At 42.3% G+C, this 24,247-nt stretch overlaps 1 protein-coding gene across 10 annotated transcripts in view; it reads right to left on the reverse strand.

The window, feature by feature from the left end:
• LOC108004244 (irregular chiasm C-roughest protein) overlaps positions 1-24,247 on the reverse strand; it is a 310,419-nt gene that overhangs the window by 282,445 nt on the left and 3,727 nt on the right. The window contains exons 1-2 of one of the 10 annotated variants that reach the window (XM_062087486.1): positions 17,171-17,462; positions 14,198-14,729 (exon numbers count right to left, since the gene is read on the reverse strand). The exons of 3 other annotated variants lie outside the window; for them this stretch is intronic. In XM_062087486.1, coding sequence (XP_061943470.1) covers positions 14,198-14,291 — 94 coding nt within the window. In that variant the 5' untranslated portion in view covers positions 14,292-14,729; positions 17,171-17,462. Of the gene's footprint in view, positions 1-14,197; positions 17,139-17,170; positions 17,463-24,247 lie in introns of those variants that run through there. 6 more of the 10 variants (XM_062087485.1, XM_062087484.1, XM_062087487.1 and 3 more) reach the window with 6 other exon arrangements.

Genomic DNA, 24,247 nt, shown 5'->3' on the forward strand with positions numbered 1-24,247 from the left:
TGTTCTCTTATTTTGCTTTTACTTCTTCTCCCTTCTTTGTTTTCTCGAGCGAAGCCCCTTTCTATCCGCGCTAAGTTGAAACTTTCTCGTTGGCCTTAGAATAATGGAAACGTGAGAGAACTTCGAAGAATACAAGACGCATCCGAACAAACAAACTCTAACCAGATATCATCGATCCTCCATCCTCCTACGAGTTTTAATCCATCGGACAAATTTCTCCAGTGTTTACCGATTCGAATAGATGTTGGAAACGTAAATTGCATTCGATCGTTGACTTCCATCCCGTCCGCCAAAGTCGCAATAATTGAGAATTAAAAAAAAGCTTCTACGAGCAGCCTCGCGATCCAGGAACAAATGACAAACGACCAATTTAATTTTGCTACGAGGACCAGGCAAGATTACCTTCAACGTAAAAAAAAAAAGCATCTTCCGCTTCTACTTTGGAAAGAAACGGAAGATCATCGTCGTCGTCGTTGTCGTCGTCCATCGTCGATGTTCGCGACAAACTAATTTCTTAAGGCGATGCACTCGGACGATTAACTCTAGATATAGATAGATAGGAGTGGCGAAAGAGAGGCGAAGCTTACAAAGAAAGTTAGCGAAGACGATCCATCAATGACCTCATGACGCTTCAAAATTACCAAGCATCGTGGATGTACGAAACAACGTTGAGCGACGTTCGTCCCCCGCTCGAACCGGCACAGTGGATCAGTCGGTAATTGATCGGACGCCCAAGGAGTAAACACTCCGTCGTTGATTGATGAACTAATCAACCCTGTTAAACTATCGTAGATTCTCCGTCTCTTCGCCCTAACCACGGTACAAATCAAATCTTCCTACCGTTCACTTCCGAACAAACAGAATTTCAAAAGTCACCGGTCACCGTTATACAACTACTTCACAAATTTCCATACGCGCGTTTTAACTTCTGTTTGATTTAACGTGAACTTGTTGTACGAGAGAGAGAGAGAGGGGTGGGGGAGAGAAAGAGACGAATATTGATTGCATCGTGGTAAAATGTTATACTACGAATCGAAATAGAATTTCACGAGCGAAATATATACAAATTTCGAACGTGTTTCCATGGAGAAAATAATGGGCGATGGCGGGCCAACTGTTCGAATACAAATCTAATATTATTCGCGTTCGGCCGCGGGAGCGAACAAGGGTGTTATTCGGTTGGGGGATGAAGATGGGAAAAATTTAATTCTTGAATTATTCCGTTGGATTCTCCCGTTGAATTTTTGTATGCCGCTCTACGGAACGCTACGAAACGAAAGTATCACGGAAAATTTAAATTAATTTCCGAGAAGATGGAAACGAGTCCAATTATCTACCACTGCCGGAAGATAAGACACGAGATAGAATTCTTGCACGTTATTACCCTACAAATCCCCCTTGTCCTTATTACTTCGTACTTCGTAATTCTTTTGCAAATGCTCGAGATACTTTAATAACACTCGAATCGAATCTTTCGCGACAGGTGACGCGTGTCCATTTTTCGAGGGGAAACGGGCAATCTACCGAATGTGATGAACAACGGCCCCCCTGATGAAACGATAATAATAATTGAAAAAAAAAGAATTCAACATCTCGCGTCTCGATGATCGAACGATAATCGAACGAGCGTCGAATAATAAAAATTAATGAGAATTTCATGATTTTCGAATCAAGAATCGTATTAACGCGTTTCGAATCGCGTTAAAAACAATCTTACGGTTCAAGGGTTATAAAAAAAAAAAAAAGAAGAAAGAAAAAAAAATCGCACATCAAGCAATTTCGATCGTCGTTCACGTAAAAACAATAATAAACGTTAATATCGTTTCGAGTGCATTTTAATTTCCATCGGGACAAGAGGTCAAATCAACTGCATTATCCAAAGTAACGCGGAAATAAATTAATATTGAAAGCCCGGATAATATCAAATTGATATTAAAGTAACATTACTGTTTAATCAATATCAATGATATCGAATTCACAATATCCAGTGTATGTGCGCGCTGGTAATTACACGGTTTCACGGTTGTAATACGACAGACTAAACAAGTTGATTATGTAAAAGGATGAGAACCATCCTCGCATCCGATCGTCCTCTAACGCAGGTTAGAGAATCTATAGAAAATTTCTTATTATTTTTCGATACGTTATCGGGCCCGGTTTTATTGCTTTTCTTTAACCCAGAATTACATCCGGGCGTCGAGATCGCGTTATGAGGAGGAGGAGGAGGAGGAGGAAAAAGGGAAAAAACGAAAAGCGGGGGAAAAAAGGATAAGCGAAAATCCGTAATTACGACAAATCACTTGGCCGACGAGAGAATTCTCTATTTCCGTGGGACAATATTGCCCGCCGTGGCAAAACGAGAACTTTCCCACTTGTTTGTTCTGCTTTCCTGCAAATTACTAGGACAATTTTCTAAAACCGGACGAACAAAAAACGAGAGAGAGAGAGAAAAATATATATATATATATACACATCATAAAAATATAAGCTATCTCGGCCAAACTTTATAATCGTTTATAATTAATATTTCCGCGTACAAATACGTATACTATTCATTTACGACTTTTACGTGGATAAGTTACGGCGCGCGTATACGTACACGTATAGACACGGGTTCGCGCGTGTGTATAAACGACCGTGCAACAAATTAATTTCAAACTTTCGGTTAAACGAATGAATATATTCTCACGGAACAAAACTCGATTCGAGCATTGCGCGTTTACTTCGAGGTGGAAAAATACGTAAAATGGTGAATCAATTAAAACAGAAAACTATTTCGCTTATGCTCGCCGCCCAAAACTCCATTTCTCCTAACAATTAACGGAACAATTATAATACGACCGTGGAATTGCGTGGAACTCCCGGATACGGATGTTTGAACGGTAAGTTCGAAAAAAAAGAAGAAGAAAGGGGAAAAAAGAAAGAGTTGACCGAAGAAGGATACATATATAATCGGAGATTCGAAGGAAATTCGGGCTCGTAACGAACGCGTGACAAACAACAGGGTGTTTCGAATAATAAAAATGTTGAAACACGTTGGAAAGTTTCATTACTTGCTCCCCCCCCTTCCTCCAACATTAATTCGGAAGCATACATTAAAATTGCATTAGCAGCAGAAATGGCGCTACGGAGTTCCCATAACTCATACAGCACGCGCGCAACAAGAACATGCAAAATGGCTCGGTCTTCTCGTCTTCGCGCTCCCTCCCCTCCCCACGCTGTTGTGCGCGAGAACTTCTTCTCTCTCCTCGGCCCGCCACCTTGATTAATTCCTTGATTCGAGAACCTCTACCCCCCGCGACCGAAACGATCGTCCTCACCGCTGGATGACGGATTCCATTTTATGCATTTATTTCTATCCCGCTCCTCTCTCTCTTCTTATGGCGACGCCATAAGGAAACAAACGGATGAATAACGGAGCTTTGCGGAGCTATCGTTCCGCGATTATGAAAATGACGGTATTAACAGGTTTCCGGCTGGTGGTTGAAGTTCCTCCTCGGTATAATATACGTGTCGGTAATTTGAATTTACGATGAATCGGGTTATCCATCTTCCGAGACAATATTAATTTTTCACAATTCGCAAGAGATTACTATTCAATTCGTATTAATGGCACGCAACGATACACTCGCGATGATTTATCAGCGATTTATAAGGATTGTAATTACCTCGTCAACCGACTCGATCGTAAAATGCATTTATATACGTGTGCGTGTGTGTACGTGACTGGTAAATTCGGTCAAAGGAAACGAAGCGAGATACGTGTCGGGGTTGACATTGAAAGCGTCGCGTGGAACTTGCGGTAAATTTAAGGCGTTCGCGTTTAACGCGATACGATCGCCGTATAAACGAACCGTGTAATTGCAAACGTGTCCCCGTGACGTGAAATCGGATGAAACGGAAAGCTCCTCCGGACGTGGTTACGGCGCGGCGTGACGAGCGCCAGTTAAAAACTCCCGCTTATGGGGAAGAAATCAGATTAGCGTTGGGTCGGTTCAAGGGAGGGGAGGGTATTTTCTAAATGCAAATTACCCGACACGGTCGCGCCACGGGTAACCAACACGTCACCGGTCGGCGACGACAATGACGGCGATGACGATTTATCGCGCAACATCCGCTACTTCCTTAATACCGTATTTGGCCAACAAGTTTCTCTCGGTGGCGAGTTTCCATCCAACTTTTCCTCGATGAGAACGCCATTATTTCTAACACAATCGAATCTCTCGTTCAAGAAGCTATATAGCGCTCGCTCGAGAAAGATCTTGAACAAACGATCCATCCGGATCCGAAACTTCCCTAACGCTTAAACTTTCATTATTTCCCTCCGCGGTTGCGGTTGCAGGGAGGACGACGGGAAGGTTCTTCCGCTGCTGCGATTCCAAGTGGGAAAGGCAAAGGGAGAGGAGGAGAGGGAGGCGACACGAAGAAAGAGCATCGACCGAGCATTCGTAAGTCTGCAATTACAATTAGGATAAATACCTTTAACTGGCAATGCTAACCCTATCGGGCCTGCCTGCGTGGACCCTTTTGCAGACCTTCTCGCGACAAAACGAACGAATCGACCGTTTTCCGCAATCCAATAAATTCCTTTCCCAATGCGACTATCCACTCGCGCGTACGAGTAATTTGGGATGAAATTGTTCCCTGTTCCCTCTTTCCCCGCCAATGCCCAATTTATAGCTGGCTCGTATTCTAATTAAAGAATACACCACCTAAACGCCAATGAAAGCTTTTATCCTCGATAAAAAGTGCCTTTCGTTGCCGTTAAAGAAGAAGATAAAAAATATTAAATTCGTTTCTATAGATAGAAAAATTACTTACCGAAAAATATAGGATCGCCTTTTATGAAAAAACTCTTAACGAAAAGTCGTGATTATTGTACGAGATGAGCGTAAAACGAAGTTAATTATTTGTTCACTCGCAAAAAAAGAACAAATAAGATAAAATTCTATATCGATGGTAAAAATTCGAATTTTTAAAAAATTCGACGTAAGTATAAAAAAAACGCAGCGGGGGAGGATTTCGTAGCTATCAGGAAGCTGCTAGAGGGTTCCAACGACTCCTTGGGGCTCTGGACCATCTCGCAAATCTGGCGATATCAGAGATCGCGTAATTCACTGAAACCGACGAGATTCCCCGAACCCCCCGTCATCTCTCGGGACGTGGACAGTCAGGACATCTGGGATACGAAGATCCCCCCTACGTTCCCCTGAAACCAAGCGGAACTCTGCGAAAATCCCTGGAGTCTAGCGCCGCGTAAAACGACGCTGAACAATCGATGTACACAACCGATAAAAATATTTTCACGTATGCTCGTTGCATTCTCGAAACGAAATGAAATACGAATCAACCAAGTTTTATCAGGGATTATTAACTAAGAATATAATATAAAATTGAAAATAAGAAAAATCTGTCCGCCACAGAGAGAGAGAGAGTAGTTTAACGTCTAACGATTCGAAAATCGAAATCAATCGGGCGTACTACGTCATATATACGAGAAGAAAAAAAAAAAAGCTGGAAACTGTGTCGAATCGAATTGCATTTGTAGCCCGGCTCTGTTGGGGAACACGTGACGGTGACGCGAGCTTTCCAATTAATCAAAAATAAACGATGTCAACGGCCGGCCGTTGAGAATCGGTAGCCGGTACAAATGTTATTTATCGTCAAGTACGTGGCGCTCAATGTTGCCGAGGGTGTTATTTAAACGATTGTGCAAACGTCATCGTATCGGACGCATTATGCGTTCCGCAGGAAATTTGTTGCAGTCGCGCGACACTGTACAGTCCCGGGCCTCCGCGCGTTTGTTTTCCTCTCAAGGAAAATACTATACCGGCGAAACACGGTTGGGTGAAAGTTACACCCCCTCTGACGGGATTGGGACGGGTTACACACGCACACGAGCGCGCGCACACACACACATACCACTTTCATGCAAAATTGATTTTCCCCCGGCGGTATTAAAATTCACGATCAAATGGGACAACGAGCTCGACGCAATAACGAGTTAACGCGATAACGAGTACACAGAGAATGTCCGGCGAATAACAGAGAGGGGGGAGAGGGGAACGTCAAATTAAAAACGATCTTCAATCCGCAAATGAGTACGCAAATGATCACGGGGGAATGAAATGCAAAATTGTGAACTGTGAAAAGGAATACGATTTAATCGATCTCTTCGTTCGTTCCGTTTCCCATCGATACCGTTCCCACTTGCTCGACCACGTTGTTCACGGCACCCTGACGGACGATAACGGACAATCGTAGCGAAGACAGTCTTCGCTTTTCTAACCAATTATTTTTAACGTCTCATTGTACTCTCCCCCTGGCACGACCATTAAGCTTAATAGCCCACACCGCTCAAGGCGCGTCGTGCTCTTCCCTTCTTTCTTTCTTTCTTTCTTTCTTTCTTTTTTCCTTTCCTTCGAGGGTCATAATTAAAGTCAATCGCGATACCGGAAACAGTCCATTAGGCGTATTCCCGGTCTCGAAAGCCGGTCAATCGATGTACAACGAACGAATCCCGACACACCCAACGCGACCGTAACCACATCGATTTCGAAAAGCGATTTCTCTCCTTCTTCTCCCGTCTCGAGGAGACGGGGAGAGGAGGAGGAGAGAGAGAGAGGTCTCGAGGCGGAACAAGAGGAGAGAAAGGAGGAGAGAAGGTCGTAGACACGTGTGTGCGTCGGACGAAGGTTTTCTTCGGATGTCTTTTTACAGTTTCTCCCCCTAGGTTATTCGCGACGCGTTCCCGTGCTAAATGTGGCGCGTAAATCAGGTTTTACGTCTACGCGTATTTTTGTCTGTTCGTGGTACAGTAACCTCGCAGCGGGAGACACGAAGAAATCCAAGCGAGCGTCGTCGAATCGGCTTTAAATATTCGCTAACAGGGGGCATGGGTAATGCGAATACGACACGATGTAACGCGCGATAACGCGAATATCATTGCGAAGAATAGGGATCGAATTGGAGAAAGAAAAGGGACAAAAACAGGAGTGGAGGGAGCGAGGAAAAAATCAGAGGGGAAAGGGAGAAAAGGAGGAAAAGGACAACGAAAAAAAAAAAAATAGAAAGAAAGAAAAACACGCACCGTTTTATACCCCGGTTTTTTTAAACCTTCCAATGGAAAAACAGAGTGTTTGACTTCGGCGAAACAAATCGAGGCTGAAGCTTTTCAACCGGCTACGCTAAATCGTTTCGACGGAATGGCGCAACGCTGTTACCGATTCGATTTCGTCCGAAACATTCCCGGCGAAATGTTCTAGCGCGAAACATTTTACAAATGGACCAGTCTCGATTCTTCATGCGATGACGTCAAAATATTTCCGTTCGCGAGGGGGGCAGGGAGAAAGAGAGAGAAGAAGGGAGGAAAAAAGGGAGAAGGGAGTTACTAACCATTTTCTCTTCTATCAATAGCTTATCCATAACGATTGAACGAGTTTGTCCGAGCGTGAATGCAACGATAATGCGATGGTCCGTTTCTGTCCAGTTACGTTCTCCTGGCTGTGTTCTTCGCCCACCCCCCCTGTTTCCACCCTCTTTTGTCTCTCTCTTCATCGATTCATGCACACGCGCCATCATTACCGATAGATAATACCTCCCCCATGTTCGAACGTTGGGCTCGTCGATCGATCGCGGTTTCATCGTACATAAAACGGGGGAGGGGAATGGTAAATCTATCCTCGGGAAGGGAAAGGGATCGAGGGAAACGATCGTCGTAGATCCAATATTTACTTCTATCTTGATGCGCCGGAACGCATACATACCCTACTACCTATCCTACCGACACGATATGGATGACAGAGGGAACTTGCTTATCACGGGGCGGATGCGCATCGACGTATCCGTTCGACCATTCGCGGATCGTTGCATCTTCATGAAAGATTCAAGATAAAAGACGGGGCGGATCTGTGAACGGTCACAGGAATTTCGACTAAGAACCGCCCGGAATTTGCACCCGGTCCCCCCCTCCCCCTCCATCGAAATCGCGTGGATCAAAGGATCAAAAGTGGCTATTTTATTAGCGCGCATAGCTCTGCAAGCTCGTCGGATCTTATCGAGTATTCTGCGAAAATTACCGCTAAGAGACGCCTTTGTACGCCGTTTCACGGAAGATTCCACGCTTCCCGCTAACGCGTCAGATTACCATAGATGCGATATTCGTTTCGTTGCCTTCGTTTAGTCGTAATCATTTCCAAACCTGATTCGTAACGTCTCGAGAATCTACAATTTCAAACATCTTTGACTGCGAACAATTCGTAGAAAAGAAAGAGTTGCTTTTGCTTTATCGAAGAAGAGAAGAAGAAAAGAAGAGAATAATTTTTCTGTTTTACCGACAAGAAAAATAGGAAATGGAATAGGAACGTTCTTTTTCCAACGTTAAAACTTCCTCCATATTGTCTGTTTATTATCCGTTACGTACAACAAATTCCCTTGAAATTATACGTATCTCGTGCGTGCTGATCGATAGAGAGAGAAAGACAAAGACAAAACGATCGTTACATCAATCACTGAATCTCGAATTGAACCGTGACCGAGGTTTGTGAGTGTCAGCAAAAATGACGAGTCGAGCACGGGATTCATATCCCAACTAACTAGGACGACACAAGCGTGTTCCATCAATTCTCCTCGTTCGAAAGTGCGCGCGATCGTTACGATGAAAATTGTATCTTAACTGAAGTGAAAAATTTTCTCGACACGGTCTATTAAACAAGGGAAACATCACGTACATAACGATGATTCTTCTCAACGGAATCTCAAACGGAAAAATTAAACGTAGCTTCGTCGCAACACCGCGCTGCTCCGATCTCCGGCTCCCGACAGATGCGAACAACTAAACCAATTAAAAAAAGAGGAGGTGGAGGAAAAAGAAAAAGAAAGCCTGAACAAGCGAAGGAGGAAGAGAGAGAGAGAAGGGAAATCAAAAGGGAGCATTAAAAGTTGTCGATGCTTTGGCGGCACGGCGGTCGTTGCCAGAAAGGATTCCTTTGGGAGTACATAGGACGGTGGATGACGATAGGTGGGTGGTGGTAACGCGAGGGTGGGGAAGCCATTCCGTTCATCTGCCGAGTCATAAAGCAGATAGCACAGTTCTATCCTCGAAAATACATAAATCTTGGCCCTGTGTAATGTACGAGAAATGAGTCTTCCCGTAAAATAAATGATCGGATCAGTCCCCGTTTCCGATGAAGACTTTGCCTGAAACTGCGCGCCCTTACAACTAGGCTTACGACGGATGCGCGGATGGGGGGGAAGACGTCGTTAATAACGCGATAAAATAGATCCGGTAACAAGTGGAAAAATTAGAGATTGCCACGACACCCGCTTTAAAACACCCTTTATCGAACGAATCGTCAACGTCAAGGACAGATATATATATATATATAGCACTAGTAAACTCTCTTTCTCCGCGTCTTACCCTGATTTCTCGACGTATTCGCGAGAAACGTAGAATCTAAAGAACGTTGATCTTTTCTCGATAAGGGAGAGAAGAATCGGTTCTGACGTAGCAAGATCGTCGTGGATCACCGAATCAACATCTGTTCGCGAAACGAATATTAAATTGATAAGCGTCGAGTAACGCGCGTTATCAACTCGTCTATTTGGAATGCCTATCGCGCTATGCCTTCCTCTCAGCTAAATTCCCTTGGCTGTCTAAAAGCACTTTTCCTTCGTATCCACAAGATACACTGCTTTTATCGGCATGGTGAGCAGTCTGGGAAATGCTACTGTTGCCAACGCTGACGCAGAGACATTTAAAAGGATGGGTGGAGAGAAGGAGCGGCGACAAATTCGACCCGTGATACTCGTTTCGGTGTGTGTACGATGTACGCATCGCATTCAATCCTTGACCATTAACGGCCGGTTCAATATCTTCGAATGATTCACCTTCCGTATCAGCCTTGGCATTGTATTTTAATGGCATTCAGATTTAGGATACGTGTCCCTCCAAATGTTTCCTCGCAACAACAATGGATTCAACTTTTATGGATCTGAGAATTCGTAATTACGATCCGATTGCGAATGACGTTTAATATCGGTATCTGTCGGAAATACGAGGAATAATTCAAGGGAATCCAAATTTCACGGATGATACGGGGAATAATGTTGTTTCAATTAGGAAATATATATATATGATTTATTCTTTTAATAAGTAAATAAAGGATAAATAATTTTCCTTTAATGAGTAAATAAAGAAGAGTTACGTTAATTAAATGAGTTGTCATTATCAAGGGAAAATAAAATGTTTGACATGCGTAATTCCAGATGCTAATTAAGCACGTTTAGTTTCATATAGTGGATCGTGACACAACAATACGTTTCACGGTACAACGGGTTTCATCGTTAACTAAACTATTGTAATTAATTTCGTGAAAAGCATTCCATGTATTTTATTACATCTGCATAATGATCTCGTAGACGAAATTTCCGCGTAAACGAGAACCACGCGCATCGCAGATTGCTACGAGAATATTTGGAGAAAAGAAGGAGGAATCGAGCGAGCACCGCGCTGACTCGCAGCTTATTCGCTTAAATGAATATTAATTACAATTCCTTGACACGATGGCAAGATTTACCATCTTTTTCAGTTTTCAAATTGGTCTACAACGAGGTTTAATCTACCAATTATTTTACACGTGTCAGAATGATTAAAATCCCTTCCTGTTCAAAATGAAAGAGTTAAAAAAATTGTACTATTCGAAATCTTCGAATGCGTTTTCCTCGCATTTTAACTCAGAGGATCGGTCGATAACTTACTCGTACATATCTCGTTAAATCCGAATACGCTCGAGGCGTACACACCTTCGAAAGTCACGAGTTTCACCGAGAATCAACGCCGAACAGAAGATTCGACGATTGATGCAACGTAATGCCTATGTTATACGTATAATACACTGGCCGAAACGGGATTTTCGAAATAAATCTTGAAAACAAATAAAATCCCGATCCCGGGGTCCAATGCTCATAATTCCATGGAAACGCAGTTCGTATCGATCGAACCCAGTTTCGATTGAACCTCGATGGTTTTGCGAAACGAACGCGTCAACAGTCCAGCAGCTCGCACACCCATGGCGCACCACCACGTAATCTCTAATGCGTAATATCGCTGTTCACGGTGAAACGAGCAAACGCCAATAAAACGAAACAAGCCAGACACGACAGCAAAGTGTGCCCCGCTGCTCGATAATTTCGTAATTTGACCGGGTTGCCGGGATCTGATCGTGTCCGATCGTGTCTGTCGCGTCGCGAAAGGATGGAAAGCGAAAGGGGAGGAAAAAAATTCAAAATTTGATCAACTCTCCCCCCCATTGTATCCATCGCAGAAACCAAACGTGAAACGTTTGCTCGCGCAAATGCAGATGCCGTTCACGAGTTGAAGCTCCGATAAATTGAGGGTACAAAGCTTCGAGTTTATTAGATCTATAATATTTTGCAGGAAATTGTTTCTGAAACGTGAAGCTATTTTTCATCGGCGACCTATGTTGTCACGTATTATCCGTACGCGCGGCCCTCTCGGTTATCGTTATTATTCAGTTTTTTCAACGGATTCATCCCTCTCCATACGACGGCACGGTCAACTCTGGGGAAACTCTGTTACCCGTTTCGTTGCTCGTTTCGTTCTCGAAATTTTCCCCGTCGGTGAAAGGAACTGGGGAGGGAGAGGGAAAAATAAATAAGGATTGGTTGCGAGGATCATCAATCTCGCGGAAAGTCAATCGCTGGATTGGGAAAGGAAAGAAGAGGAAGGAAAAAGTACGGATCGCAGGTGCGTTCAGGTAACGACACCGAGAAAAAGGACTTGCGAACTTTTATTGCGAGCATCTGTTGTGCGAGAGGGTGATAGTCGAAACTGACCCAAAAAGTTGGACGAACGTGGACTCGAGTGCCCTTCAGAAACCCATTCAACATCCTGAGAATATGCGCGGAGGTGGAGCAGAAGAAGAAAAAAGAAGAAAAGAAGAAAAGGAAAGGGGACAAACAAGATTCGTCGGCAAATAAGAATAGTTATTACGCTTCTGAACGGGGGATGGAGGAAATTTTAGAGTGGAAGTTGGGAAACAAGAAAGGAACGGGAGGGAAAGAGAGAGAGAGAAAGAGAGAGAGAAAGAGAGATGCATCGCTCACGAAGAATAAATGCAAAGGATTGATGTGAAAAGAAACTGTCCACAAACATTTTTCAAGAATACATAGAAGCATCGTGGTCGGGCAACATTGGAAATAATAATACAGAAACACGCTAGAGAATGACGTAAACGTAGCTATTTCTTTTTATGAAAATAACTGCGACATCATTTACCGTTTACGTCTCCTTAAAAGCATCGTCGTTGGATGGAAAATGGACAGAAAGACGAGATGAAGGAGAAGAAAATCGCGTGAACATGAAATTAGAAATTTCACGCACGTTAATAGCGTGCAAAGAAATTTTTTTTCTTTTTTTTTCTTTATTAATACAATGCGATCGAAATTGATTAAACTCTAATTGACGTTATTTCAACGAACAAATCTAATTTGAAAATTTAGTCGGATATTATTCTGATAAAAAAAAAAAGTAAACAAAAAACGAAGATACAATATAGAACTAATAACCGAGGAAAGATTGATAAAAATTGTATGAACGTTGAGTTTATTCAATTTTCATAAAGAATCGACAAGAAGAGAACAACAGAGAAGAGCGAGCAACCAATGCTTTTCCACCGTATAAATTAAAAATATTATACGGAACAACAACATCGATATTGAAATTACACGAACTCGCAATAAAAGCTACAGAGACAGAGTCGGGTATCCCGGGAATAATTATAATATTATCCGTCTCCGTTTAATCCAACTGTCCGCCGAGGAAATGAACAAGGACAAGTGCACCGAGGGAACATTAGTCGTCTACACGGCGGAACCAGACGAGAAAGGCCAAAATGAAGGCGAAGCAAAGATAGAAAGGGAGTTCTCCTTAATATGAAAAAAAAAAAAAAAAAAAGAAAAAAAGAAAGGAAGGAAGGAGAAGAGAGAGAGGGGGAAAAAAGGGAAATAGAAGAGGAAAACAAGAGAATATCAGCCATCTCACACCCACCGTGACAACGTCCGCATCCCATTCTGGCTTCAACGTCCTTTGAGCCAAACCACCGCACCGTTCACGCCCTCTTTGCCACCCTCTCCTACCCTCTTCTACCCTCGACGGTCCACCAGCCTCGTACAAGCTGTATACGACAAGCAAGTACGAGAGAAGGGGGGTTATATTCCGTTGTATCGTTCCTGCCTTTTCACGATGCGTCGCGTATATCCCGGCTAAACAGGCCATTTCATCACGTTTCCTTTCCTTGTGTTTCGTCATGTCCCCCGCTTTCTCTCGCTATCTTACGAGTACTATTCACGTTCGTTTGTATCCTTGTATTCCTCTATCTTGCCGCGATATCTCCCCCCCTCCCCCCCGTTTTCCCTGTATTTCCCGCGATCAACCAGCGTTCATAAACGCGACACGTGTATTTTTATCATAGCCGCTTTAGAAATCGTCTCCGAGACTGGACAGAAATCGAAACGGAGGGAAAAATTTCGTATCGATGTTCCGTTGCTAGGGATTTTGCTTTCGAATAATCAAAACGAAAATTTAATCTGAAAGTTAAAAAAAACAAAAGGTCGATTCTTCGCGTCACGAAGTGAATACGATCGAAAATTATAAATGAGACAATGGATGTTCCGATTGAAAAGAGATTGAAGAAATTCGATGGGTGGGGAAAGAAGGGAAGGGGGCAGGAAAGCTTACATAGAAAATAGAGTCTCTGGAATGTTTTCAGCATCGCGGAACGATGTTTAGTCTGAAAGCGAAGAAAACGTTACGCACGGTTTTTATAACAATAAACGGTATTATGATTGAAAATACGCAGTGAGACAAAGTAAGTTCCCATGGTGGTCAACCACGGGGGAGGGGGCTAGCCCCCCGGCCTTTCGTCACGCGAGATCCCGTTATCAAATTCGTCGTTCGATCATTTCAACGTAACATCAACGTATTCTCGTGTCACGAAAATATTGACCTACATCAGTTTAGAACTCGTGAAAATCCTATCCCTCGCCCAAATATCAAATCACATTCGCATTCGTTTCCTTGAACCGTTGAACGGATGCGAGGATTGCGAGGCCTAACGTCTCATCATTTTAATAACGCGACGGCACTACTGAAAGACGAGGACGTTGTCGTACTCACTCGTACTTGCGTGGGATGATTCGCTGAAGAGGACGAAGATTAATCCACCCACGAGGAGCGTAGCCAGGAAGAACGATCCCGAGCTGCAGCCCATCACGGCATCACTACCGATTTCTATCAGTACTCAGTAATCCTCACCGAAGCACCGTGACTCGATCCACTGGTCCTTTTCCAGTTTAACTGTCGGGGTGTAACACTGTCACTTGTTCAAAACATCCGGCTGTCATCCGGAATGGCGAAAGAACCACTCGAGCGGCGACCACGTCGTACAATCCAGCATCAGTGCAACTATGCTGTCGCACCGTAATATCCCCAGTTTTGCTCGCGTCACATGGTTTCGTCAACTTTTCACGCGCATCGTAACTCGCCAAACTCGAACGTCCTCCTCTCGTTCACCGAAACCGAGTCGGACGTTTAACCGATTCGTCACTTCGTCACTCGATCTTGCTTCATCGATGCCCCGTTAACGAATTCGATCTCGAACTCGGCCCGTCACTCATCACGCGCGCCATCATCGTTTCGACCGGCTGCTCTGCAATATCCGTTTTCAAGATTTTTTCTAGAAGATATCGCGACACCGATCGGTCCACGTTAACACGTTGCTGATCCAACAATTCATCACTCTCTTCTCTCTTTTTCCGCCTGTCCCCTCTCCCAACTCCACCGAAAAAAGTCCTCCACCACCCTCTACGAATTTCCTCGATTCGCCAATTAAATACTCGACATTTCGCCTCACCCCTCGGGAAGGGGATACAAAGAAACGATTCGTTTGGGTTTCTTTGCAACGAGCTTCAAAGCAGTTGATGCAATTTCACTGAATGCATAGTACCCGGCCAATTATCGAAGTTTAAGGGCCCAGTTGAATCTCCTCGGGCGGAACGTCGACGGAGCGGACTTGTTAAACTTCGCCACTAAAGCGTCGTTGTAGGTGATGTAACTTAAATCGAAGAACCGGTATTCGATCATCCGATGCCCGAAATTTATTCGCAAAAGATCACGCGTCCAACGATTCGATACCAGTGTGGTCCAACCAAGTTTCGAAGATCTCCGCACTAAAGTGAAGTTATATCGGACCAACGTGTGGTATTAAACCGCCCGTCTCTTAATAATAAGTCAACCGTCCAAGGAATAGCTCTCGAATAACTTCTCGTCAAAAAGTTGAACGCGATAAAAAATCGGAAGAAATAGTTGATATCAAACCGTCATCAGGGAATGTAATCTGGGCCGGGGAGACACTTTTGACGCGTTTTGCTTGCCCAGGTCGATGATTTTACGCGCGATAGAAGCTGAAAAAAAGGATGTGTCGGTCGAAAAACAGGAAAACAGAATGAACCGGTTCTGTCGATTCACGCGCAAATCACGTATTTAGATCGCGGTACAAATCACCCGCGTGTTCCATGAAAATACATGGCCATTTAAATTGATCATAACCGTGGATCGTTAATATTTTTTTCGATTCGAACGGAGGAGCGTGTTCGAAAAGTCGGATGTTAATTAAAAATTTTTTCCCGTGTAATACGCGCTCTCGCGTTCATTCGGTTCGACGAGATTAAAAAAATCAACCGACAATGGCGAAATACCAACTGTCACCTGCGCTCCCCGTCTATTTATGCGCCAATTATGCTACGTATTTTACGTTCGCGAGTACGGTTAATAAATCGACTTGGTTTATTCGTCGCTCGCATTGATCGAAACGAGATCTAATTAAAAAAAAAATAAAAAATAAAAAAGGGAAGAAAGAGGAAATAAAGGGAAGAAGGAAGAGAGAAAGAAAAAGACACGCGTTCGCCCGTGTGTATGCAAGATTTGTATCGTCGAATGGGAACAATGTACACAGAACGAATCAAGGAAAGTAGTTCGCGAAAGGAAGCCATATATCTTGGTATCGGTATATTCCCACCTCTAATCATCGGTCTGCAAGCTGGCAACGCAAAATCCCTTGTGCATATGCATCGTGCATTCGCTTTGTTCCGATACGGTATACAACCCCCTCCCTCTCTACCACTCGAATTGTTCGATTTCCGTCGAAGAAACAGTCCATTAACTTGTGTTTAACAAGAAAAGAGGGAAAAAGAGAGAGAGAGAGAAAATGGAAAATCACTTGGAAAATAATTTCTCCGATGTCGATAACGTTCGCGCAATGATTTGGGACGCGGCTTCGATACACAAAACTTCTTCTCCCGATTGCTCCTTGAAAATCCTTAACGAACGAACAGCGAGAGAAATACGTAAACACACACAGCATGTGTCATAGTTCTTGGAAAAATTATGACTCGCGTGGAACGTTTAGAGATGAAAAAAGTAAACAAACGATAGTAGGTAGAACGTAAAATGGAGGAATACGGTAGTCGAGACACGTGGCCTTTTGGACGGTGTTGGATATTAAATAAACGCATCCATTCGGTGACAAAGGAAAACTACGATCATCTCCATTAAATGCCAGATGCCTGTCGCGAATACGTGTGCTCGGAACAAAAGAGCAGGCCGCTAAAGGGCCCGGCTTTTGACGGCTTCGAGAGTTCAAATATCATCACGCCCACGCACACACGTGCCCGACAAAGTCGATCGACGAGCTCTTTCGTTGTCACTGGCAAGAGCGGAATTCCTGAAAACCTGATGGAGAAAAAAAGAGAGATAGAGAAGGAGATAGAGGGAGAGACAGAGAGAAAGAGAGATAGAGATAGAGAGAGAGAGAGAAAGCGAGAATGAGAAATGTCACGAGAGAAAGAGAGAAAGAGGGTAATGCTTTGTTGTTCGAAAAAGAGCACCAAGCCAGCGGTTTCAGCTGCACGTTCACTCTTTTACAGCCATCCGCTCTTTCCAGGCACATTCGTGACCCTTTTCGCCTTTCTAAATCCTTTCGGAAACATGGTTGCACTCGATCCTTTTTCGCTATTCTCTATCCGAAACCGAACGAATTGTCTCCGGACGCTTCTCCGCTGGAATCGAAGTAAGTCGAAGGTCGAAACGTACTTAGATCTTTCGAATCCTTTAGCTACCGCGATCCTTGGAAGGAGTCGAGAAGAAGGAGGAAAAATTGGCCGATCTTCGCTCTTCCAATTGCTCGATCCCTCCGAACCGTGGCCGTTGTTGATCGAGGATCGACCGGATTACTAGATCACGCGTACACGACGAGAGAAACGTAACACGACGTCGACGACAACTTGAGAGAGAGCAGATGGAAAAGCTCGACGCGGTACGCGATACGAACACGCTTCGAGTGTACTCTCGGCTCTGGCTCTGCTTTCGGGACTGAGTCGAGAGAGAGAGCATCGTTGGAGTTTCGAGGGATTCAGAGCTACCCCTACCCCCTTCCATCGTGCCGACCCCTGTCTCTCGGCAACCCGCGTGCTCCAGCACTCGTAGTTTTCCCCTCGGCTCCCGTCCCCACCCAAGCCACAAGGATGTCCCCCACTATCGAAAGCATCGCCACCCCAGCCGCTGGTCGGCTGCGCGCTCGCGCCTTTACGCGCGCAGTCGAATCCAGTCGAATTCAAGCACGCGCGTCACCACCAGCTCCGCATCTCCACGGAACCACATGCGGCCGAGAAAATATAAACGGCGGACGATGCCGTTTCGCACGCGTCGCTCCTTCCCTTCCTTTTCTTGATCTAAAAAAAAAAAAAAAAATATGATCGGCAATCGTGACGAGAAATCGCCAATCAAACCCTGAACGAGCGATCGCGCGTTTGTATTATTCATTCGAACCGTTCAAAATTGAATTCGTTTCTTTTCTCGGGAAACGGTTTAGGGAAAAGCGAAGTGAATTATCGCCGTGTATGCGTTTTAGTTGGCAGGATTGAGATTAAGCACGGATGTGTAATTATATTGACAATGTGATGCAACATGATGTAACATCGTTACGTTAAATACGAGGAAATATTAAGCGACTCACTGGTGGAATCGAAGCTTAAAATGAGGCTTAAAAAAGCATTTGTCATAATAATATGCGTGATTACTTCGAATTTTAGAGATTTTCAACGATCCTCGTAGGAAAATAAATTTTTTGAAGAAATATATTTGGACGTTGATCATCTTATAAATCTGTTTCTTGTTTGAAATAATTTTCAGAGAAGAAAAAAATGACAAGTTTCCATGCTCCATGCTTTTTATTGTACGTATATGTTCCTCCGTATGATGTTCAATAGGTAGTACCGAGAAGAACGATATGCATGCAGGATAAATGCATCGTTATTTCGAATAAGAGCTCCATAATATATCATTAATTCTTAATTAAATCTCCATAAAATTACCTGTTCCATGTATAAATGAAGCGATGAAAGATCGGATTTAAATTTTGACAATAAATGGAACGAAGATAAATCTGTTTTCTGTTAAAAAATTTCGAGATGAAAGGTTTTTTTTGTTATACGATCGAGAAACGACGGGAACAACTCAACTCCAATCATGTCTAGGGAAAAAAAAATCCGGCATTGCCCCTAGGGAACTATTTCCTGTTTTACGTTATCCACGGGGTGCTATAAACAAGCCTTCCCGAAGACTGAAAGATGTGAAAGGGGACCGAATTCGAAGCCAAAAAGAAATCCGATAAAAAATTTGCTTAAAGCGTATGTCTCATTCTTCGGTGATTCCAACATTAAAGATCCCAGTGAAAGGACGATACGTAAAGATATAAAACCGCAGACGAAGCTTCAAAGATACGGCGAGCATAACTTGAAGTGATTGTGCCTCCTCACCGTGAATGATTCATAGAAATCGTGCGACCATTGATACGTGCTGCTCGTTGTAGAAAATGAAACTTCCTGTTTCCCGTTTTTCGTAATCGTATTTTGATATTGGATAAATTCTTGGCCTTTATATAAATTCCATTCCGTTGGAATTATTGAGAATTAAAAAGGTCGGTTAGCAAGAATCGAGGGAGGAAAACAAAATTGAGAAACGATGAACGGAAGAATAAAAATTATGGAATTCGCGTAATAGAGTAAAATAAATAATTGAATTTTTTAAAAATTAAACAACATATATAGCAGAAAATACGCTACATCTTCACGAATGAATAAAACGATATTTGGTAGTATTACAAGCGTTCTTCTTAAAAATATATATGTTTATTTTTCTAAAATTATGTATCAATTACCATTACGAAAACAGTAAATGATCTGAAACTTTTGCATATACTAATGATATTACAGTAACGATATATTATTCTCAGAATTACATTGGCAAAGTTCGAGAGGAAAATCTGGCAAGCAAGGTAACTTTTCTAAAACAACTACATATTTTATAAAAGTTGTAAAACCTTCCTTTCCTTCGACTTATTCAAACACGATCCCAATATTCGTCGATTTAATTTCACCGATGCAACCGATGAGCCACTACCACGCTTTAAAAATAAAAGAGCACGAACGTTTACGAAAAATTAAAAAAATTCCGATTCGATGGAAGGATAAAACTTTCACGAGAAGCCTGATATTACGAAACTATCGTACCAATGGTTTTTGCCTTCGATTCAATAATCGCCGATGATGGAAGAAGATAGAAGAAAGTTCAAAATCGATCGAGTTAATCTTTACACAAATAGTTCGAAACCGGATGATTTACAGTACTCGGGAAAGGCTCCAAGTTCACCTTTTCGAAGAAAAGATCACTCTTGCAAAATCCGCGATAAAGTTGGATCGTCCACCCTTTTGTCAAAACAATATGTGCCTCCGTGTCCCGCGTGTCCCGCGTGTGAACGATAAAGTTCACCGATATTAACATCTTCGTCGGCGCTGTAATTTTCACCCCCGGCCTGATATACTGCAGCGTTTCCGTTGCGGCGGTACCCGTATTACGACTAATATTTCTCTTCCGTACAGAACGAAAATTGAGTACTTTATAAGGAGGTGGGACATTAATAACTCGTACAGCCCGCCTGGTATTTTCAGGACAGCTTAAAAGCCCTCGCCGCATCGATGATGTATTATATGCTCACAAAAGAACTGACACTTACTACCGCGCGCTTTCTCTCTTTCCATCATGTCCGCGTTTCTTACGTTTCCGTTTCATTCTCTTTCGTTCTACTACCGCTCCTGCTACACCTTTTTCGGAATCTCCTGTTGTCTCCTAGACGTCGCACGTATCTACTCTTAAATCGCTGCTAATCATTTGTCCCTGGTATAATAATTTAAAAAAAAAAGGGAAAGAGAGAGAGGAACTAGTTTTCGACGAAAATCCCATTCGTTCGTTCGAAACAGAGAGAAAATAGGGAGGATGGGAAAAGAGGGAGAGTACATGACAGATTCTGGCTCGATAAATTCGATGAATCGCGACGCGATTCGTGACGACGCAAAATGAACGGGATACGTCTGCGTGTTCGGAGAACAATAGACGATGATTGCAAAAACGATGAGAGATAGACGAGAGGGCATCAAAAAACGATGTAATGACGATTGATTATCGGGACGGAATTTCTGACGGATTAACACTCGTGAGTAATTTAAGAGTCGAGCTATCTGAATTGCTACTTTCGCTATTATCAACGTTGAATAAAAGTGTATACGTATTAATCGATATCCAGCCATCCCATTCTAATATCAAATCTCGCACGTTCGCACTCTGTTCCAAGTTGTAGGAACATCCCTCCACCTCGATTCGATCGCACCCCGACTTCTGAAGATAATCAGTCTCAGTCCCATTAATCGCAATTTTCGTTTGATTACACGTATTCCGAGAAACTGCATCACAACTGAGAGAAAATGTAATTACAATGCAATCATAGAATACCCCGTTTCCGTACCCTCCTCGATAATTTATCAAATTACAACTAAATATTTCCTTCTTCCGAAACATTTGAAAAAGAATATTCCGTTTGGGAGTATAGCTTCTCTTCATCTCCAGATTCGCTGCTTGAATTTTAATTAGACGACTTTAAATCCTGCTTCCACAGAATTTCACTCATAAAGGAATAATTCATTCCGCTTTGAAAGAATTGTTTAAACGCTACGTGGTAAAAAAAAAAAGACGTTACGGGAGATAAATCCGAAAAACGTGGGAAAAATTATTCGATCCTTGAGGCGTCAAAGGCACGCTTTCTACCGCGATACGATAGCAAGAAGAAAAAGGAAAAATTACGTGCACGCCGCATTCGCACGCGAACATTCGACATATTGCAATGCGTTTGTATAAATCGGTAAAGCGACGGACAAATAACGGGTCGATCGATCATTAAGAAAGCAAATGAAACCGCAGAATCCATCCTCCTGGCCACAACCCCATCCCGTTCAATACGATTCCCGGGAGAATCCCGTTGACTAGAATAAAATTGACGTCGAGGGAATTATGTAATCAGGATTTTTTGTCAAAAGAGCACAAGCTACGCGAGAAAGCTACTCGGAGCTGCTCGTGATTAGGGTAGAATAAATAAAGAAGGAAAGCGGCGAAAGCGAGGGAAGAAGAGAGCAAAGGAGGAGAGGAGGGTGGAGAGATAGAAGCTTTTCGAACTCTTAATTCGCCTGCGGCCAGCCCCTTCCTCGACAACCCCTCTCGATCCTCCGCACATCATCATCGAAGTGGGGTTGAAGGCGTACGGCCCTGGTCCCACGTCTATGGTAACCATGGAAACAGACGCGTAGTCGACGTCGACGTCGCCGTGTGGTCGTCGTCCTTGCGTACGTACGAACACGGCTTCCACTCTGGTACACGCACGCACAGGGCCACACGTTCGGCTACGTGTGTACGGATACGCGTTTTTCGAAATCGTGGTTGAGAATATACGGGGCGTGCGATACGTGCGTCCGTGCAAAAGCACGTCCGCAAATGACATTTGCGCGTGGTTGAGAACACGAGTTGCGGTAGACGACGACGGTGAAACAAAACACGGAAGAAAGAAACGAAAAGTGGAATCAACGAAGACACACGTCTTCGGGATACGAGTGTATCTTAAGTTGCCGGATGCGAGCAATCTTTGTGCACCGGTTAAACATTTTGTGCGCTCGTTACTCGTCGTGCGTGTACGATCGCGTAGAAATGGTTGGAATTATAATCGTGGATGTAACTGGCTGCTACAACAGTTCATAAAAACGGAACAGTGAAAAGGATCGAAATGAAACGTATTCCTGAACGTTAACTATATCTCGTCCTATGGGGAAAGTGTTTCGAAAGAAATCGTTCTTTGTATTGCATCGCAAATAGTAAGATTTCGAGATTAAATTTATAAATTTAGAAAATCGCGCAACAATCGTTAGTTTTTTAAATATAATCTTTGAAAATCTTGTATAATTTGCATGCGTTTTGAAACACTATATATATTTTACCGTTAATAAATATCAAAATAATTTAAACCGAACTTAATTTGTATTATACTGTATTCGTATCTATTCTATCCTAATTCCTATAACATGGATTCGCATAACATGGCAGAAAAATTATGACAATGTTCATGTAACATTTTCTTGATATATATCAAAAACGAACTATAATAGTATGTTTATAATTGATGAACAAATCAAATGAAAGTTGATACGAAATATATTCTACCGAATAGAATTTAATTATGAATAATTCTGATAATAAATATCAATAAAAGATTGTTTCTTTCATTTCGCGTAAAATGGATAACAAAATATTTTCAATTTTGATATTAACTTTGAAAAGAAATTAAAAATATTTTATATATATATATATATATAATGTTTATTCATTACATTAGTATAATGCAAATGATTCGTATAATGCAAAACATATTCTCCATGTTATAGAAAGATCTACCATACTATCTACTTACAGGAAAAATTCCTATACAAACTATCTAAATAAAGATTTGAATATTATAGATAATCAGAAAATATTAAAATATTAGTTTTCTATTTTGATTCCATAATAATTTTTGAAGTAAATAAGAAAACGAAGGATTAATAAAATTGTATAAAATATAATTACCTGTCTTTTATTATCCTTATAGCTTCTTTTAGCTACATCAAATGAACAGGAACATATGTACTTCCACAATCTCAGTGAAAGAAATTTGGGCATTAATTATTCGCGAAACTAATTGAATTTTTTAAAATAAATTCATTACAAATTACTATTTCCGTTTATGTAAAAGCTACAATTAATTGAAAGTAAATAATTTAATAACGAATGATATAGTAAATTTTAATATTATTTGAAAAAAATTATAACAAACTATTACGCGATATTTTATAATTCGCAACACCAAAACCGAACTTTATATTAATGCAATATTAATTTAAACGATAGCATTTCAGCACTAATAAAAAATCGCAAAATTGTTTCGCAACTTTAATACAAATCGTTATTAATCAATCGTAATACTGATAAATATAAAAAATATTCGCCCATAATGATTGATGGATATATTGGACCGATATATACATCGGCCAAAAAATACAAATATTATCACTATTACTACTATTACTAAAACGAGCACAGTGATAAAGTAGTAGCAAAAATGACTTCTCATCCTTGGATCGAAAGAAAATCCAAATGATGAGAAGCCATTGATAGTTGCCCTCTTCTATGGCAATTTGCCGGGCCTCTTCGGCTTATAGCCTTTTCTTTCTTCGGGCGCAATGCCCGCTGAAACTTAAATCTAGGCTCGAGATTTCCTAATTATAAATGGAAAAAAAATCCCAGAAGCTTTGCACGTGAACGATTAACGATTGCATCGTTTTTCTGATCGTTCTTCTGATCTACACCTACAAAATCTCGAGCACAACGTTCGTTTCGAGATCAAGATTCACGACCACGATCGCGGAATTTGAAAAATCGAATGTGCAAAGCCAGAGATAAGAGATTTTCTACTCTTGTTAGCTTTACCATCGATTCTTCAAATTGCATTTCCTGAAACAGATTGTCACGCGAAAACGCGCCTACCCGACCAGAGAATGTGACAACCTGCCAGGCCCTACCTACTTATAATTAAACAGACACACCAGAAGTATACTACCTATCCTACCTAGCCCTATATTTAAAAAATGGCAAAACAGGCATACCAACACATTCATTCCACGATTCTCACGCATAATACTCGGGCGCAAAATGCCTACACTAGGGAAAACGTCCCGGGACGCCTCCGACACCCGAGCT

The sequence above is a fragment of the Apis cerana genome, linkage group LG1, assembly GCF_029169275.1.
Source record: "Apis cerana isolate GH-2021 linkage group LG1, AcerK_1.0, whole genome shotgun sequence".
In the NCBI taxonomy this organism is placed as follows: Eukaryota; Metazoa; Arthropoda; class Insecta; order Hymenoptera; family Apidae; genus Apis; species Apis cerana.